Genomic DNA, 19604 nt, shown 5'->3' on the forward strand with positions numbered 1-19604 from the left:
AACCGATATTTCATCGTATGATTATTATGAACTATGTTTATCTGTGACTTATGCATGGGAACTGACCCTCTATTATCTGTTATTTGTTTGTTTTGGGGAGGGGGGCGGGCAGATGACTTTGACGAAGAGTGCGGTGCATTCTTGGGAACTGACACTCCGTGACGAGCACAAGGATGAGGCTTGGGTGATCGACGCACACCAGGTCCGCCAGATCTACGTCAGCAATACTACTCTTTGGTGCACCGACAAAAAGGGAGAATGGATAGAATCTCAACTGCTGACTGGAAGGGTGCAGCTACCATATGCACCTTATCGCTTCCAAACACCATTGAACTTGGAGTCAGAACAATCTTCCAACTTAGTATCTGAGCCGGAGTCGGATCCGTCTGGAGACATGTCAGTAGAGAAGAAGGAACATTCAGAGGAACCCGAAAAGATGTCGGAGACTGTCCCGGAAAAAGAAGACCTTCCACCTGTGCAAGGAGAGCCTTGGAACTGGGAGGATCCATCCGATGACGAGCTGAGAGCCATAACCTTTTCCATTGAGGCAAGACTTTAGTATCGCGCGAAAGCGGGTGGGATCTACCGAGGGCTGAGGAACCACATGCTGGAGAAGTTCACGGATGAGCCGATACCGGATGATGACTTTACTTATGAGGAAGAGGACGAAGAAGAAGAAGAGGAAGAGAACGAAGAATAGGGTTTTGGGGTGAGGGATATCTATTTTCGGTTTGGGTTGAGAGTTTTCGAGTTTGGGGGTATTGAACATTTTATTTCCTTTAGTTTGAAATATTCGAAAGTTTTGATGTAATTTTCTTTAGTTCAGACGTAAGTCTCACACTTATTTCAGATGGTTTATTTAATTCAAAAGTTTTGCGATGATGGTTACTTCCGCGAGATTTGTAAAGGTTAATTTTCAAGAGTCTTCGTAAAACGAACGGTTGTCATTAATTCAAGATTAATAATTGAACCGACGAAAGTTCTTTATGAAATTTATGATGTTTGGTTACTGTGTGACACTCGAGACATCGGAGCGTTACACTATTCAAGTTATTGTCACTTCTTCTTCCCTCATGAGATCTTCCATCTGAATACTCCTCCTCTTCTTCCTCTTCATTGTTTCACCTAGGAGGGGACCTAGACCTTGATGCTAAATCATCAAACCTTCGATTTAAGGCTGTGAATTGTTCTTGAACAGCTTTCACAAACAGCTTGAGATCAAATTCTCCTTCTTCGTCTCCTCCACTCATGATTAAGTGCTGCCAAAAACACAGTTAGTAATAAAATTCTCACTCACACAATCTCACGTGTTTACACTCAAAATATTTCAATCACTTGTTTTTCGCTCAATCTTTGTCTTTTTTCCCTCTAATGATCTCACAACTCTTGCCTTTTACCACTCAGCTTCACCTTATGAGCTCTTAAACTAAGAACTTTAGGATGGTTCTACACAACAAGAAACAGTAAGAGTGTGATCATGATAACTTCAGTCAATACACAAAATGAAAGATTACAAAGGGAACTTTGAATTTGAAGATAACGAGAATGAACAAGGGCAAAGGAAGAATACTGATTTTTTTTTTGTAAAGAGAAGCACACTGAATTTCTTCAAATCACAGCTTTCTTTTTTTCACTTTTTTTTTCTTTTGTAATATATATTTTTTTTCGTTTTATTTTTTTTGTGCTTTTACCTGAACACTTCTTTTCTTTCTTTTCTTTTTTTTGCACTCTTTTTTTCAGCAGAATGCAAATCACAATAGACAAGGAAAAAAATGAAGGAACACCTAAAACTTCAGAAAAGATGACGAGAAGACAAGGGAAAGGAAAATATGAGTAGGCTGTTTTTTTCTTTATAGAATGAGAACAACAAAAACAAAATGGATAGAAGAGTCCTGGTTTTCAAGAGCCTAAGCTCTGATACCAAATGATATGATTAGGGGTAATGGAAGAATCGAGGACACAATGGATCGTCTTGAAAACCGGTAACAAAGGATAGGAACTTGACCCTAACTACGACCTGCCGGTAGAACCAAAGTTATCAAAGATAAAGGGAACTTGACCCTATCCGCGACCTGCCGGTAGAACCAAAGTTATCAAGTTTAGTGCTTAACCCAAGAACAAAAGGGAAGCTCTCACAATATGGGAAAACTCAATATCATTCAGATTCAAAAACTAATTTGTTCCATACATTGAGTGGGATGCTACACCTTCCAATAAGTACTAATGCTCCCACTAACATTTAATAGACTCCACTAGTAATTTATAGCTCCTCTAGCATTGGAAACTTGAGTAAGAACCCACTATTCCTAAAGATGAGTCAAAGGCTTATAAAAGACACTAAAAACCAACTAGGGGGAATACAAAAAATCATCAGAAAATTCACCCCTATATTACATACGAAAATTCAAGAAAATTACAAAATTGGACTTATATTAAGTTCCATGAATGCATCTTGACCATGCAGATTGGGCTCTTGGAAATTATCTGACAACTTCTCCCTTCTCATTGAGTTTGTTTCTGAACACTCACTTGGTTCCTATGATGTGGACACCCTTGGGTTTCTGAACAAGATTCCAAACGTCATTCTTGGTGATTTGATTCAGTTCTTCTTCCATAGCCAGAATCCAATTATTGTCCTCAAGAGCTTCATAAATAGATGTTGGCTCAATCAAGGATACCAAACCCTTCAGACTCAGAAGAGTCTCTTCAAAAGGCTTGAATGCTGATCTGGTTCTGACCGATGCATCTTTATTGCCCATAATCAATTCTTCAGGATGAGAAGCTGTAACTGTATTCTTCTTCTGATGACGTGGATCAAAAGTTGTAGCAACATCTTCGGATGTGGTTGCTTCCGGTTCAACAACATCTTATGATTCCTTGACTTCTGACGCTTTGTCCTTTTCTCCAGGTTCAGAGACAGCTATACTCATATCTGCAAATTTCTCAACTAACTTTGACTTGTCAGAGTCAAGCTTATCATCAAATCTAACATGAATATATTCCTCTATAGTCTCAGACTCTATATTATAGACTCTATAAGCTTTAGAACGTTCAGAATATCCTAATAAAAAGCATTTCAGAGCCTTTGAATAAAACTTACCTAACTTATCCTTAATATGCAACATAAAGCAAATACAACCAAAAGGGTGCAAATATGAAATTTGGGCTTTCTATTCTTCCACAATTCATAAGGAGTCTTACCCAGAATAGGTCTTATGGAGATTCTATTCGGAATGTAACATGTTGTGTTTACTGTCTCGGCACAGAAGTGCTTTGCCATGTCAGTTTCTTGGATCATGGTTCTAGCCATCTCTTGTAGGGTCCAATTCTTCCTTTCCACAACTCTATTATGCTGAGGAGTTCTGGGGCAGGAGAAATCAAGTGATATACCATTAGCGTCAAAAAGATTATCAAAATCTTTATTCTCAAATTCTCCACCATGATCACTTCTGACGCTAACAATCATGCAACCCCTCTCGTTTTACACTTGAGCACAGAAGGTAGAGAACATAAAATGAGACTCATCCTTGCATCTTAAGAATTTTACCCATGTCCAACGGCTATAATCATCAACAATGACTAACCCATATTTTTTGCCACCTAAAGACGTAGTTTTCACTAGTCCAAATAGGACAATATGCAGAAGTTCTAACGACCTTGAGGTGGAAACAATATTCTTAGCCTTAAAGGGTCATTTTGTAAACTTGCCTTTCTAACATGCTTCACAAAGCGCATCTGAAGAATACTTCAGATTTGGCAAGCCCCCCTTTCAAGCTTGTTAAGCTGAGAAATATTTATCATGCTAACATGCCCTAACCGTGTATGCCACACCCATTGCTCTTCGTTAACAGAAAGAAGACACTTTACATTCTGAGTCTCCAGCTCAGATAATCTGATCTTACAGATATTGTTCCTCCTCTTGCTGTTTAACATGACTAAGCCGTCTTTCTGACTAATAGCCTTACAGGACTTTTGATTAAAAATGATATCATAACCTTTGTCAGCTAGTTGGCTTATCGACAATAAATTATGCATCAAACCATTAACCAGAAAAACATTATTAATACAAGTTCTATTACCAGTACCAATGGTTCCAGAACCAATGAATTTTCCTTTCTGATTGCCTCTAAACCCAACTACACCTCCAGGCTTAAGTTTTAGATGTTGGAACTTCTCCCGTCATGTGTCACGAGCATCCACTATCCAGATATGATTGGTGTTTCAGTAAAGCTTTCAAGGATGTCTGCAACATACACAATCTTATCCTTAGGTACCCACTTTATGGGTTCTTTCTTGTTAGTTATCCCAGAAGTTCTGACAACTTTGGGTTTTGTTGCAACAAGATAATACAAAGGTATTTGAGCATGATATATTTTCATTGAAAACTTCTGTTTCTGGGGTTGGGATTGTGCAACCTTAGAGTATTCTTGTTCAGAACTTTCTATTTCTGTAACAGAAGGCATAAAGTGCTCATAAAGAGATTTTAGCTTAGGCATAGAAGTCTTGTCTTTTCTACAAGGTCTAGAACACCCAATACCATCCTTTCCATTTCTGCCTACATCATAGATCATTAAAGCCATCTTGCTTCTATATATGTCTTTAGCTAGGAAATTTTGAAAAGCCTTTTCATACTTGGTTTCATTATCTGAAACATATGAGCTAGAGGCAATTTCATCTTCTAACTTAGAAATTTTACTTTTAAGAACAAGGTTTGAGTTAGTAAAAGAGAAATTCTTTTCATTTAAATCAGAAATTGTTTTCTTATGTTTAACAGAGACTTCAGAAGTAGCCAAGAAATCCTTTTTCAGACATTTATGTTTACTTAGAAGAGAATCATATTTTTCAATTATTTCCTGAAAAAAGCAGTTTTAAGTTCAGAAGGAGAAAAAGATGCGAATACCTCATTTTCATCCTCAGAGTCTGATTCTGCTTCTGATATTGACTCAACTTCTGATTCTGAGTGCTTGTCATTTGTTATGGCCACGAGTGCTCCAACTTCTGGTACCTCATCAGAATCTTCTTCTTCTGATTCTGAGTCATCAAAAGTCACCATGAGCTCTGCTGTTCCTTTGTTTGGTTGTCTGCATTTTAGCTAAGTATGTGTGTGCCAACTTGTCGGACCCGATGTTGTAACATCTTGTCTATGACATCTGTCCCTGAGTATCTGTTGTGGGTTGGTTATGTGGTTATCTGTGAAGCTTTGTATTCAACTTCGGTTCTTGCTGGAAGCTTCTGTGCGTCGTCAAGGAATATTCTGTGTGTAATCAAACCTGGTTCAAGGGGGTTTGATTTGGAGCTATTTATAGAAGTTGGAATCTGCTTAATTATTGATTGACCGAGGATCATGTGTAGATTTGTTACTTGGTTGTTTCTAATAACAACTTCCTGATTCTGTGTATGGACCGTGTGATCTTTCAAGCCCAATGAAGACAAGGCCTGGAAGAATATCTATGAAGACCCAAGACCTAGGCTCGAGTGTTGATCGTATCTGTGTATTAGGGTTTTCATTGAGTTCATACTGCTTGTACTCTTAGCAGCTTTATGCTATTGTTGTGAGCTAAGAGTTGAGAGTTTACTGTGTGATCTTGAGATCTGTCTTTGTAACTCATACTTGAGTTCAATCACTGTGGCAGTGATTGTGTGAGAGAGTGAGAGGGAGTTCTCATACTTAAGGGGAGACCTAAGTTATATTCCACGGGTAGAGATTGGTAGAAAAGGTAGTTGAACTGGGGCAGTTCCTGTGAGACCTTTTGTGTACAATTTCTCTATAATAGTGGATTATCTCTCTTGGGTGAAAACCCTCTAGACGTAGGTGATATTGCACCGAACTAGGTTAACAATTTCCTGTGTCATTTTATATCTTTTCAGTTGTTTATCTTGTTGTATTATTTACTGTGTTGTGTGTAATGTTGTACAAGATGTCTTAGAGATCTGGTAGAACATCCGTCCTATACTTGCCAGAATTTCAATTGGTATTAGAGCAAGCACCCCTGTTCTACTATTGGGTGAGATCTAGGGAGATAATTCTGGTATTATGGACAACAGCAAGGAAGGATGATCTGTTCATAGGCCACCGATCTTGGATGGTACTAACTATGACTATTGGAAAGCACGCATGATAGCATTCTTAAGATCTATTGACAGCTAGACATGGAAATCCATTGTCAAAGGTTGGAAGCACCCGGTGAAAAGTGACAAAGAAGGAACTTCGACCACTGAATTGAAGCCTGAGGAAGAATGGACCAAAGAAGAAGATGATGAAGCTTTAGCAAACTCAAAAGCACGGAATGCCATCTTCAATGGAGTGGACAAGAACATGTTCAGGTTGATTAATACCTGCACTATGGCTAAGGATGCCTGGGAAATTCTCAGAGTAGCTCATGAAGGTACTACAAGAGTGAGAGTGTCAAGACTTCAACTTCTCACCACTCAGTTTGAGAATCTGAAGATGAAGGAGGATGAAATTGTGTCAGAATTTCACATGAGGGTGCGAGACATGGAAAATGCATCATTCGCCCTTGGAGAACAAATGTCTGAGGAAAAGCTAGTCAGAAAAATTCTCAGGTCTTTACCTAAGAGATTTGATATGAAGGTGACAGCAATTGAGGAAGGTCAGGATATTGGCAGCATAAAAAAGTTGATGAATTAATTGGTTCTTTACAGACCTTTGAGATGTCATTGAATAAGAGGTCAGACAAGAAGAGCAAAAGTATAGCTTTTGTGTCAAATGCTGAAGATGATGAAGCATGTGAGAAAGAGTCTGATGAAAATCTGTCTGAGGCAATAGCTCTGCTTGGGAGAAAGTTCAACAAAGTTATGAGGAGGTTTGAAAGAAGACCTAGACCAAATGTGCCAGACAAGCGGTCTGACATTGGAAACAATTCTGGTTTTGCTCGTAGAAACAAGGAAGAAGACAAACCCAACAAAAGCAAAGGAGCCCAATGTCATGAATGTGAAGGATATGAACATATTAAAGCAGAATGTGCAACTTATCTAAAGAAACTAGGAAAAGGAATGGTGGCAACTTGGTCTGATGATGATACAGAAGAGGAAGATGAACCTCAAGTCATGGGTCTTACTGTAAAGTGCAACTCTGAATCAGAATCAAGTGATGGTGAAATATCTGAGGAGAAACTTGCTGAAACCTACAAACTTCTATTCAATAACTGGAAGGATGCTTGTGAAAAAGGAAAGAAGTTGGAAGGAGTTGTCACGGATCTGGAGATTGAGAAGCAGAATTTGCTGATCTTGAATGGCAATCTTCGAGAAGAAGTCACTGTGTTGAATTCAAAGATTGAAGGTATGATAAAATCCGTTTGTATGTTGAATAAAGGAACTGATGTGTTTGATTTGATTTTAGAAACAAGAAAAGTTGAAGATTACAATATCCATGAGAACAACATACCTTTGCTATGTGACAATACAAGTGCCATCAATATAGCAAAGAATCCAGTTCAGCACTCAAGGACAAAGCATATTGAAATCAAACATCACTTCATTAGAGATCTCGTTGCAAAAGTACATATTGATATATCTCATGTGCACACTGAAGATCAACTTGTGGACATTCTCACAAAACCATTACTGGAAGGCAGATTCTCAGACTTGAGAAAAAGGATCAATATGCAATCTGCTCATTGAAGGTACGAAAACGCAATCTTTCTATTTTGCAGGTACCGTTCGGTGAATCAATTATGTATCGTTCAGCAGTTCTATCAGCAAGAAGCCAATGATAACTGCTCAAGTGTTACACCGTACTATGAATCTATTTTCGGTACCGTTCAGTCACAGCTGGGAATTCAATTGTCAAAATTTCAACGTCATCATATCCTTGGCACGTGCTTCAACAGTTTTCTTTGATGGAACTGAATATCCGTACTGGAAGACCCACATGCAACTATTCATTGAGTCCTCAAACTATAAACTGTGGGACATCATTGAAAATGGCAACATCATTCACAAAGATGATGTTGGAGAACCTATAAAGAAAGATCAACTAACAGAAGCACAACGCAAAGACTATCAACTCAACGCTAGAGCAAAGCTGTTCCTGTTATGTGCTTTGAGCAAATCTCAGCTGGACAAAGTTGATGGTCTAGCTACAACCAAAGAAGTCTGGGAAGCTCTAGGACTTGCCTATGAAGGTACAGCAAATGTCAGACAAGCCAAAGTGAGCTTACTTGTGGCTGAATATGAAACCTTCAAGATGAAGGAAAATGAAAGCATTGATGATATGTTTGGAAGATTCCAAACCATCGTTAACGGTCTTAGGAATCTTGATCGCAAATATGAAAATGTTGATCAAATCACAAAGATTCTAAGATGCCTTCACAGGAGATGGAGACCCAAAGTCACCGCTATTCAAGAAGCTAAAGATCTCAGCACATTGAGACTGGAAGATCTCCTCGGATCTCTAAAGGTTCATGAAATAGAACTGGCTAATGACGAAGAACTGAAGAAGCTGAAGAACATCGCCTTCAAAGCAAACAGTTCAAAATCCATTCAAACAAAGGAACAATCTGAAGAAGAAGAATCCTCAGAAGAATTGTCAGAGGATGAAAAAGCTCTCTTCAACCGGAAGTTCAAGAGAATGTGGATCAAACAGCAAAAAGGAAAAGGAACATCAAGGAAAGACAACAAACGAGAATCAAGCATGAAAAAGAAATCTTTCACTCACAAAGGTGAAGGCGGCTCAAATATAGACAAGAGCAACATTACATGCTTCGAATGCAAAAAGCCAGGTCACATCAAGCCGGACTGTCCAAGACTAGCGAAAAAGTCAATCAAGAAACCATTCTACAAGAAAAAGAAATCCTTAGCAGCCGGATGGGATGACTATGAGGACGGTTCAGAAGATGATGATGAAGATGAAGATGAAGATGCACTCGTTGCTCTCATGGCATCTGCAGAAAGTTCAAACGATGAAGAGGATGGTGAGGTAAAACCTGAAAATCTTAAAGAAGAATTCAATGAACTATTTGAACATTCATATGCATTATCTGAAAAATACAAAAATTGAAGAAACAGTTTGCTAAGCTACAACTAGAGCATGAAAAAGTGTTGACAGAAAAGAACCACATAGTTAAAGAAAACACTGCCTTAAAGGAACAAGATTTCGTTAAGGAAGTAACTACTTTGAAGAAAAGAATTAAAGTTTTAATAGATGATTTATCTACATACACAATTGGTCATGATAATCTAGTTAAACTGTGCGGCAACAGTCGCGAACTGCATGATAAAAGTGGATTAGGTTTTGACAATGAATCAGCCTCATCTAGTGAAAACATGTCTGACATATCCTTTACATCATCTGAGTCTGGTCAAACTAAGTTTGTTGTGAACTGCAAAATTGAGCGAGATGAAAGGAAAACTTCTTATGAAAAGAAGGTTCCTCCTAAAAATGCTACTAACCCTTCAGGACCCAAGAAAATCTGGGTACCTAAAAAGTCAATTATCTCTGTTGCAGACTTATTTAACAGAATGAAGGAAACGCCAACAATGGTACCTGGACAGTGGATGCTCACGTCACATGACGGGAGAAAAGTCTATGTTCCCAAAGATCCAAACTAGAAAGAACGGTGGATCAGTTACTTTTGGAGGTAATCAGAAAGGACTCATTGTTGGAGAAGGTAATGTCGGTAAGGAACCACTTCCTGTGATTAATAATGTTTTGTTAGTTAAAGGATTAAAAGACAATCTACTTAGCATAAGTCAATTATGTGATAGTGGGTTCACTGTTTCCTTTAATAAAGTGAAGTGTAGTGTCACTGATACCGATGACAAGATCATCGTTGAAGCTTAGAGACAAGGGAATCTATATAAGACGAACTTGGAAAATCTGGCAAATCAAAATGTAACTTGTCTAGTATCATTAGAGGACAATACTTGGCTTTGGCATAGGAAGCTAGGGCATGCTTCCTTAAGGACCATCACTAAAATCATAAGTAATGACTTAGTACGTGGTCTGCCAAAACTAACTATCAAATCTGATGTTACATGTTTTGCTTGTGTTCAAAGCAAACAACATCGTACCTCCTGTCGTGCTAAAAACTTTGTCAGCACTAGCAAACCTCTGGACCTTTTACATATGGATCTGTTTGGACCTACTAGAGTAGCTAGTATCTCTGGAAGAAGATATTGTTTTGTCATAATCGATGACTACACAAGATTTTGTTGGGTATTCTTCCTAACAAGCAAAGATGAAACCTTCCAAGCTTTCAAAGTGTTCAGCAAGAGAATTCAGAATGAAAAATCACAACCATCCGTAGTGATAGAGGAGGAGAATTTGTAAATGAAGAATTTGAAAAATTCTGTGAACAAGAAGGCATTACTCACCAATTCTCAGCTCCCAGAACCCCTCAACAAAATGGTGTTGCTGAACGCAAGAATAGGTCACTTCAAGAAATGGCAAGAACGATGCTAAGTGAAACCTCTCTACCTAAGTACTTTTGGGCTGAAGCTATTGAAACTGCTTGCTACATCCAAAAAAGAATATCCATGCGACCGTTACTAAAGAAGACTCCTTATGAGCTGTGGCGTGGAAGACGTCTGTGACGCCCGGGGCCGACGAGGGCGGGGAGTGATCGCCGGTGCAGTGAGGCACGGACAAGGAGCGGCTCCTGGCAGGCTTCTAGGCGGAGGGGCACATGAATGAACTGATCTCGCACCCGAACAAGAGGTATTCCGAGACTGTATAGGGATGGACTATACAGTTGAGGAGGGCATAAATGATTTGATTGGGACTACTCATAACAGCAAGATGCATCTTCTTTTCGGGAGCCCAACTCATAAGAACTCCATGGTTAAGTGTGCTAGCCTTGGAGCAATATTATGATGGGTGACCTCCTGGGAAGTTTTCCCAGGAAGCGCGTGAAGGTATGAAAAACGGTAGAAAGGGGGGGTTTGAATAACGTTTTCAGTATACAGCTTCCACCTTAAAGATTTTGACAAATCTTTCGAGAACTTAAGTGCTAAAGATAAGAGATAGAAAAGCACACAAGGATTTTATCCTGGTTCACTTGATAAATCACTCAAGCTACTCCAGTCCACCCGTTAAGGTGATTTCTTCCTTCTTAGAATGAAGGCAATCCACTAATCAGGTAAGAGTTACAACTGCACTTGAAACCTACAAGTGACTAACAATTACACTGACTTAGCTCACACTAAGATTCACTCTCTTAGTCTTCTCTAGGATCCGATCAACCTTGATCTCCTAAAGGAACTAAACAAACTGTTTATCAAAGAATTGTTTACAAGAGATTTGCTTCTAAAAAGCTAATAGTAAACTCAATGAATTTCAGATGAAAGAAAGCTTAGAAGAATTTGAATTTGTCTTGTGCGTATGTGAATGCTTCTAGCCGCTTCTTTCAGTCTTCAGCCTCTATATATACTCCAAGGATTAGGGTTGAGCGTTGCATGGAAAATGCTACCGTTGGAGGGCAGTTCTGGAAAATCCAGCTTCTGCTATGTCTGAGACTGTTAGGTAGGTCGTCAGGAAGGTACAGTTGCTTTTGTACTTGGATAGCGACTTGACCTTTAAACCTAGGAGACTTCTGATCAGGGGAATGCTTCATATTGGAACTTGTGAAGCCGGTTGATCAGAGTCAGAGGGAAAGCCCAGATCCTCTGACCATTGTTTCTTCTGATTCTGAACTCAGAGGGAAGTACATGGTCTTCAGAGTATCTTGCTTTTGGACATCAGAATTTCACTAATCAGCTTCTGGATCTTCAGAGTCTTCTACACCACCAGAATATCTGAGCCTTCAGTGTTTCTTGGTTATCAGACTTTCTGGATCTTCAGAACTTCTAGTGACTGAGTCCACATCAGAGTTTGTATAACTTCAGAACTTCTGAAGCTTTTCCACTGTTCATACTGAACATGGTGAATGCGAAAGCGTTGCTTGGGTCGCTCTTTATACACAGTGCTTCTGATTTGTGTGAGATTGAGTTGAGGTCAGAGCCTGTAAATAGCACACTCAGAAAAACACGTTAGAGTACCACAATTGTTCATATCAAAAGGTTAACTTGTAATCATCAAAACATATAGTTGTACTACTAGATAAAAACTTGATCTTACAATCTCCCCCTTTTTGATGATGACAAAACTAAGATTTTTGATGAACAATTCTTAAACATTAAACTAAATTCACTCAGAGTTTAGAGATATAGAATAAGACTTATCCTGATGTGAATAGTTTATCTTGCTCATTCTGAATTCAAGTCACTGCTTGATTCTGAGCTTAGCTCCCCCTGAATCTAATACTTGATGAAAACATTAGTAAAGTCTAGATTCTGAGCTAAATGATATAAGAGTTCAGAGTGAAAAACTTATGACATAGATGAAAATAGAGTAATCAGAGCGCATAAGTAATCAGAGTCACGGACAAGGTATCAGAGTCTTGGGTATCAGAGTCAAATTAAAATCACTTCAGAAGAAGTGAAATGTATTCCTTGTATTTGCCCAGTGACACATCTATGGTCATAAAGGTGGAACTCTTAAATTCTCCAAAAGAAAAATAAATCACACTAACACATCTTACACATCAAAAACTGGGTTTACTCCCCCTTTTTGTCATAAGCAAAAAACCTGGGGTGTGAAAAACTTAGCTTGAAGTACAATGTACTCCCCCTTAGAGAAGGTCTAAGTTTAAAGAAAATGAAAACGATGCAAGAAACAGAGTTAGGCGAAATAAATAGAAGAGTTAATGCAAGATAAGAACGTTTACCACCGGCCAAGGGAGTAAAGAGGAGGGTCAGTTACCAAGAACTTAACCTCGAGAAACTGTAGGAGCATTAACTTTCAGAGAGAGAGTGAAGCCTATATAAAGCGTTGGAGAGAGATGTAAGCTTCACAACTCGAACAATTTTCAGTAAAAAAGAATGGCATCATACATCATAGCACTAGAAGAGCTGAGAAAGAAGGCCTTTGAGGAGGACTTGTTCCTGAACATCAGGCATCCAGAGGGTACACAGACCATCTCAGAGCTAACACGGACACTGCTGGAGGAGGACCTGCGTCCAGAGTTGAAGAGAGACTTGAGGCAATTTCTTGCCTTCGTGGAGGAGGTGCAAGAACTCAGCCAGCTTGAACTCAAGCTGCTGGAAGAAAAAGAGATTTTTGAAGAGAAGCTCAAGACTGCAGAAGAGATTCTGGAGAGGGATGAGCTATAAGACAGGCTCAACAACATCCAGTATGCACTGGAGTGTCTGGAGAAGGAGAGGGCAGAGCAGCGCCAGGAGTGCAGAAGAATGAGGAAGGATCCTCCATTCTAGACTTTAGGAAAAGAATGTATGATGTAAACATAAAGAGATTATGAATAAAAAGATTTTTGCAAGCATATGTGACAAAAATATATATAGATATGCATAGATAATCACAAACGAACAAAGTAGAATAAATAAAGAAAAAGAAACAGAAATTAACAAAATAAAACAAAGTTAAAGAAAAAGAAAAGCGAAGAGATCCTAAAACTAGGGTTTATCAGATCGACGCAGAAGTTCCATCATCATGTGCTTCATTTCAAGTAGCATGGATTCATGAGTGTCAAGATGCTGTTCCATGATGTCGAGTCTGGACGAGCTTGACTGAGTAGAACAGGAAGGAACATTCTGAGCAGCTTGAGGAGCTGGAATGGAAGCAGAAGCAGCAAGAGTAAACACTACTGGTGCAAGTGCTTGGCATCTAAGGGCTTCAGCCTCAGCTTCAAGTCGTTCTGCCTCTAATCTGGCTTGTTCAGCTTGAGCTGCTGCTTGACGTGCAGCTTCTTCTTGTTCTTTCTTTCTCTTAGCCTCTTCAATAGCTTCAAGTAGCTTATGTCTCTGTTCTTGTTCATGAAGAGCCACTCTTCTAGCAAACCTTTGCTTTGCAGCCTCGATCCTCTGACTTCCTTCTGCATGCAGGAGCTGCATCATAACTGGAACTTGAGCCACTAGCCAAGTGCCCAGATTGTTCCACTCTTCAGCCACATGTTCAGCATTCTCGCTTAGGTCAGTCTGACCTTGCACATTGCGTAGCATCAAAGAGGCTTCATGATAGAAAATATTGATGCAATCAGAGAGAGATGTGGGTCGGAGGTGAGTGTAAGGAATTATAGAGAGGTTGGTTTCAGGAGAGGCTGGGTGATTGCTGCTGTGAGCTTCAGAGGCACCTTGTGGAGAGCCAATGTTAAACATTTGAGCATTTGGTTCAGAGGTTCCAAGGTGAGGTTCTGAAGTTTCAACCAGAGGATGGGGTGATCTAACTGAGGATTGGTTAGACACAGATTGTTCTGGTTCAGGTTCTGGTTGAATAGGCTCTTGTTGGTCAGGAGCAGGGTGAGCTTGTTGAGCCAAAGGGTCTGCCTCATGTAAAGGATTGGCCAAGATAGGTTCATCTGGGTCAACTAGACGTTCAGGTCTAGGGCCAGGATATCTCCTAGGGCTTGGACAAGTGAGATAGTATTCTTCTAAGGTAGACACTTTTTCTTTTCTAACTTCCATGAATTGTCGAAGGGATTCAGAGTTGTTGGAAGGAGAAGAATCAGCAACATTTGTTGGGAAGGATACGGGTGTAAGGGCTGGGGAAGAGTCTGTATCCGTGGTTCTGGGAGCCAGACGTTCTGATGCTCTTGGGACAGAGTGATCGGAGGTTCTGGGTCCAGGTTCTGTTGGGTTAGGCTCTGGGTGCTCATGAATGATGGGTTCAGAAGTTAATGGGTTGTACGGGATGGTAATGGGAGAGGTTGGTTCATCTGGCCTAGAGGGTTGGTTCTGGAGCAAATTCCAGAGAGGTGCTTCAGTAGGAGAAGGTTGAAAAAATGAAGACCTTGGGGAATGTGGTGGAGAGGTGGTTTGTGCAGCTGGTTGGGACTCAGGAATAGGAGTGAGGGGATTTGAAGAGTGTTTGAGCATGGCTGATATGGGGAGTGCATCAAATAAATTCAAATCATCATCAGAAGCAACTGCAGACTTACTTGAATGTGCTGATGATCTTGTCACTCTGACAGGAGTTTCAATCCTTCTGATCACTTCAGCAGCTGGTTCCACCCGAGTAGGCTTCACCACAATTCTGACCTGCTTCTTCTTCTTCTTAGGAGGACCATCCTCATTATCACCATCATCACCATCATCGGGCTTGCTGGTTTCATCATGTTTTCTCTTGGATTGACCAGCCTTCTTCTTTTTGATCAGAGGGACATCTGATTCCTCAGAAGATTCTTCTAGGATCATCTTCCTCTGAGCTTTCTTCTTGATAGGAGAAGGAAACTCTGGAGCTGGCGGCAGTCTGCTGAAGAATTCATCGAGATCAATTGCAAAAGCCTTGAGCCCTTAGGTCTTCAACATAGCACCTAATGGCTTCAGGATTGTCGGCCTGTGTCCACAGAGGGTAGTCATTCAGAGGCACCCTTCTACTTCTGATTTCAGAAGATGTGTCTTCATGGGCAGGAGCAATCTTCTTCTTGACTAGGCCCATTTTCTTTAGAGAATTTGCAGTGAAGACGTCACTGACAATGGTGGTCAGATCCTCTGTGCATCCAGCATTTACCAGATCTTGAATGAGGCCACTCTCAATGAAGAGATCAGACAACAGTCTCCCAAAGGGAATATACTTGATTGCTGACTTGATGGAGGCAGTGGTACGAGACTTCCGGATACACTCCTTCAAGTAGGAGAATAGGAAGTAGGGAATGCAGATCTTCTTCTTGTCTTGGATGAAAAACAACATCGCCTTCTGGTTGAAGTTGATGTAGTCTGGGGAACTGCCCTTTGGTCTCTGGTTTATGCAGTGGAGCAAAATCTTGTGCCAGATCCTGAGCTTGGGATGAAGGTCCATCACTTTGTAATTCGTCTTGCCCGGTTTGTAATTGGTGTACAGGGCCTTGTTGGTCTCATCCTTCGTCTTGGGTTTCAGCTTCGATTCAGTGAATTGGAAACGATACCCAAAAGCAGTTTCTGCACCCAGCAGGTTCACGAAAGACTTCTCTGTGATGATGATCTTTCTTCCAAGAATGTGAGATACCACCTGAGTATCATCGCAGTCGGCGTGCTTCCAGAATTCCTTGATCAGTTTATCATACACCGGTCCTCGAAGCCTGTTGAAGTAATTTCCCCAACCTTGAACTTGGACTTCAGGACGAAGATCATACCCATTTGTAGCAAGGTTGTCGAGGTCGAATCTCCATTCTGCCAGTACTTGAAGTTCCTCAGGAGCATATACGCAGTGAACGGCACAGCCCCGTTCTGCAATCGGAATAATCTGCTCTTGAGCTTGACCTTGATCTTGAGTCGGATTCTCAGGACCCCTTTGACCTGTTGCTAGACCAACTACCATATGAGGGAACTGGGTTGCATCTGCAGTAGCTCTTCTGGTTTGACTCACCATTTTTGGAGTGGTTGAAGGTTTAGGTAGAAGATGAAGGTTGAAAGATGAAGAGAGATCGAGAGAGAAATCGAGGATAAGCGGTTTTGAAATAGCAAGAGAGAGAGAGAGTAAAAACCGGAAGTGAAGGAGATCGTGTGTGTATAGTGGGTTTTGACAAATAACCGTTGTTGATTCAAAAAGCAATTTAAGATCAACGGTTGAAAATTAAAGATAGATATTAACAGTAAATACACATATCACACACAGGAGAGAAGCACATCTACACGCAATCATGACAGACTGTCACACGGGCACAAGGAACTATGCATCAGAAATACTGACACACGTGTTGCTGTCTCAGCTTCAGAGTCAGTACCAATGGGTACACACACTCTGATTGAGTTACCTTCTGGACTAGACATCTTCTGATCAAGAAGTATCATAGTCAGAGGTTCTGATCCATCTTCACTCTGGACAAAAGTCCATGTTCAGATTTTTCATAATAAAATTAAATCTATCCTCTGCTAAGGGCTTTGTAAAGATATCTGCCCATTGATGGTCAGTATCAACAAACTTCAGAAGAAGTACGCCCTTCTGTACATAATCTCTAATAAAGTGATACTTTACCTCAATGTGCTTTGCCCTTGAATGCAAGATAGGATTCTTACTCAATGAGATTGCAGCAGTGTTATCACAATAGATTGGGATATTGCTCTCAAGGATCTGATAATCCTCCAGCTGATGTTTCATCCAGAGCATCTGAGTGCTGCATATTGCTGCTGAGATATATTCTGCCTCTGCAGTTGATAGTGCAATGGTTGATTGCCTCTTGCTTGCCCATGAGACTAGATTGCTTCCCAGAAATTGACTATTTCCAGAAGTACTTTTTCTCTCTGTTCTATCTCCAGCATAATCAGCATCACAATAACCTGAAAGCTTATACTCTGATGTTTTCTTATACATCAAGCCAAGGTTAGTGGTGCCTTTCAGATACCTTAGTATCCTCTTAACAGCAGTTAAGTGGGTTTCCCTTGGATCTGATTGGAAACGAGCACATAAATGAACACTAAATAGTATGTCTGGCCTAGATGCAGTTAAGTATAGAAGTGAACCTATCATGCCACGAAAGAGCTTCTGACATACTTTACCACTTTTATCTTCTTTCTCCAGAATGCATGTAGGATGCATTGGAGTCTTGGCCACTGTAGATTCCAGCATATTGAACTTCTTCAGAAGTTCTTTAGTGTACTTGCTCTGATGGATATATGTTCCTTCTGGTGTTTGATCAACTAGTATTCCCAGAAAGTACTTTAATTCTCCCATCATACTCATCTCAAATTCAGCCTGCATCATCTCAGAAAATTCTTTGCAAAGAGATTGATTAGCAGAACCAAATATAATATCATCAACATAAATTTGCACAATTAAGATATCATCTTTATAAGTCTTGCAAAAAAGAGTTGTATCTACTTTACCCCTTACAAACTCATTCTCCAGAAGGAATGAGCTGAGTCTCTCATACCATGCTCTGGGAGCTTGCTTTAGACCATAGAATGACTTCTTCAATTTGAACACATGGTCTGGTTTCTTCTCATCTTCAAAACCTGGGGGTTGATGAACATAGACTTCCTCTGAAATATAACCATTTAGGAAGGCACTCTTCACGTCCATCTGATGTAGAACTATGTTGTGATTCACTGAAAAAGAGATCAACAGTCTGATTGCCTCCAGTCTTGCTACTGGAGCAAATGTTTCAGTGTAGTCTATTCCTTCCTGCTGGCTGTAGCCTTGAGCAACTAGCCTTGCCTTGTTTCTGACTACATCTCCTTTCTCATTCAGCTTGTTTCTGAATACCCATTTTGTTCCAATTACATGGACACTCTCAGGCTTCTTCACTAAGCTCCAAACATCGTTTTTGGAGAATTGATTCAATTCTTCTTCCATAGCCAGAATCCAATCCTTGTCCTGAAGAGCTTCATCTATGGACTTGGGTTCAATTAAGGACACCAATCCTTTCAGACTGAGCAAGGTCTCTTCAGAGGGTCTGAAGGCTGATCTGGTTCTGACTGGTTCGTCTTTGTTGCCCAGAATCAATTCCTTAGGGTGAGCTGCAGTGATTCTGCTCTTCTTCAGAGTTTGTGAGTTAGAGGGACCAGCTTCTTCCTCTGGTTCATCTTCCTCTGGCTCAGCTTCCTCTGGAGCTTTGCCTTTGTCAGAAACATTAATGCTTAAATCTGCAAACTTCTCAACTAGCTTTGACTGTTCAGAGTCAAGCTTATCGTCAAATCTAACATGAATAGACTCTTCAATAGTCTTAGCATCAGTATTATAAAATCTAAAACCTTTAGATCTCTCAGAATAACCAAGTAATAGACACTTAGAAGACTTAGCATCAAATTTATGCAATCTATCCTTAGTATTAAGAACATAACAAACACAACCAAAAGGATGAAAGTAAGAAATGTTGGGTTTTATGTTCTTCCACAATTCATAAGGAGTCTTATTCAGAATTGGTCTCACAGAGATTCTGTTCTGAATGTAACATGCTGTATTTACTGCCTCTGCCCAAAAGTGCTTAGCCATGCCAGTTTCTTGGAGCATGGTTCTAGCCATCTCCTGAAGAGTTCTGTTCTTCCTCCCAACAACACCATTTTGTTGAGGAGTTCTGGGACAAGAGAAATCATGTGCAATTCCATAGGAATCAAACAGACTCTCAAACTTGTCATTCTCAAACTCTCCACCATGGTCACTTCTGACACGCACAATCCTACAGCCTTCTCGTTTTGCACTTGAGCAATGAAGGTAGAGAACACAGCATGAGACTCATCCTTGCGGGTTAGAAACTTTACCCCATGTCCAGCGGCTATAGTCATCAACGATAACCATCCCATATCTCTTGCCACCTATAGACTCAGTTTTCACTGGTCCAAAAAGGTCGATATGCAGAAGTTCCAACGGCCTTGAGGTTGAGACAACATTCTTTGCCTTGAAAGGGACTTTTGTGAATTTGCCTTTCTGACATGCTTCACAGAGAGCGTCTGAAGCGAACTTCAGATTGGGTAAGCCCCTGACAAGGTTTAGCTTGCTCAGCTGAGAAATCTTTCTCATACTGGCATGCCCTAACCGTCTATGCCATACCCACTACTCTTCATTAACAGACAGAAGGACTTCACATTCTGAGCCTCCAACTCAGATAATCTGATCTTATAAATGTTGTTCTTCCTCTTGCTGTTAAACAGAACAGAGCCATCGATTTGACTTACAG

At 40.3% G+C, this 19604-nt stretch overlaps 1 protein-coding gene across 1 annotated transcript; it reads left to right on the forward strand.

Annotated features, from left to right (window-relative positions):
- The first annotated feature begins 7759 nt into the window (after positions 1-7759).
- LOC130712678 (uncharacterized) lies at positions 7760-9802 on the forward strand. The gene is made up of 3 exons (XM_057562497.1): positions 7760-8938; positions 9022-9501; positions 9758-9802. Exons 1-3 carry the CDS (start codon positions 7760-7762, stop codon positions 9800-9802), a joined length of 1704 nt encoding a protein of 567 aa, XP_057418480.1.
- Positions 9803-19604: the final 9802 nt, after the last annotated feature.

Source organism: Lotus japonicus, chromosome 4 (assembly GCF_012489685.1).
Source record: "Lotus japonicus ecotype B-129 chromosome 4, LjGifu_v1.2".
Lineage (NCBI taxonomy): Eukaryota > Viridiplantae > Streptophyta > Magnoliopsida > Fabales > Fabaceae > Lotus > Lotus japonicus.

Bases quoted from the DNA above. Each gene is read 5' to 3' on its own strand.
- LOC130712678 (XM_057562497.1), top strand. From the start codon at position 7,760: ATGAATCTATTTTCGGTACCGTTCAGTCACAGCTGGGAATTCAATTGT. The intron at 8,939-9,021 runs GTAAAACCTGAA...CAAAAATTGAAG, and splicing joins ACGATGAAGAGGATGGTGAG to AAACAGTTTGCTAAGCTACA. The intron at 9,502-9,757 runs GTACCTGGACAG...AATAAAGTGAAG, and splicing joins TGAAGGAAACGCCAACAATG to TGTAGTGTCACTGATACCGA.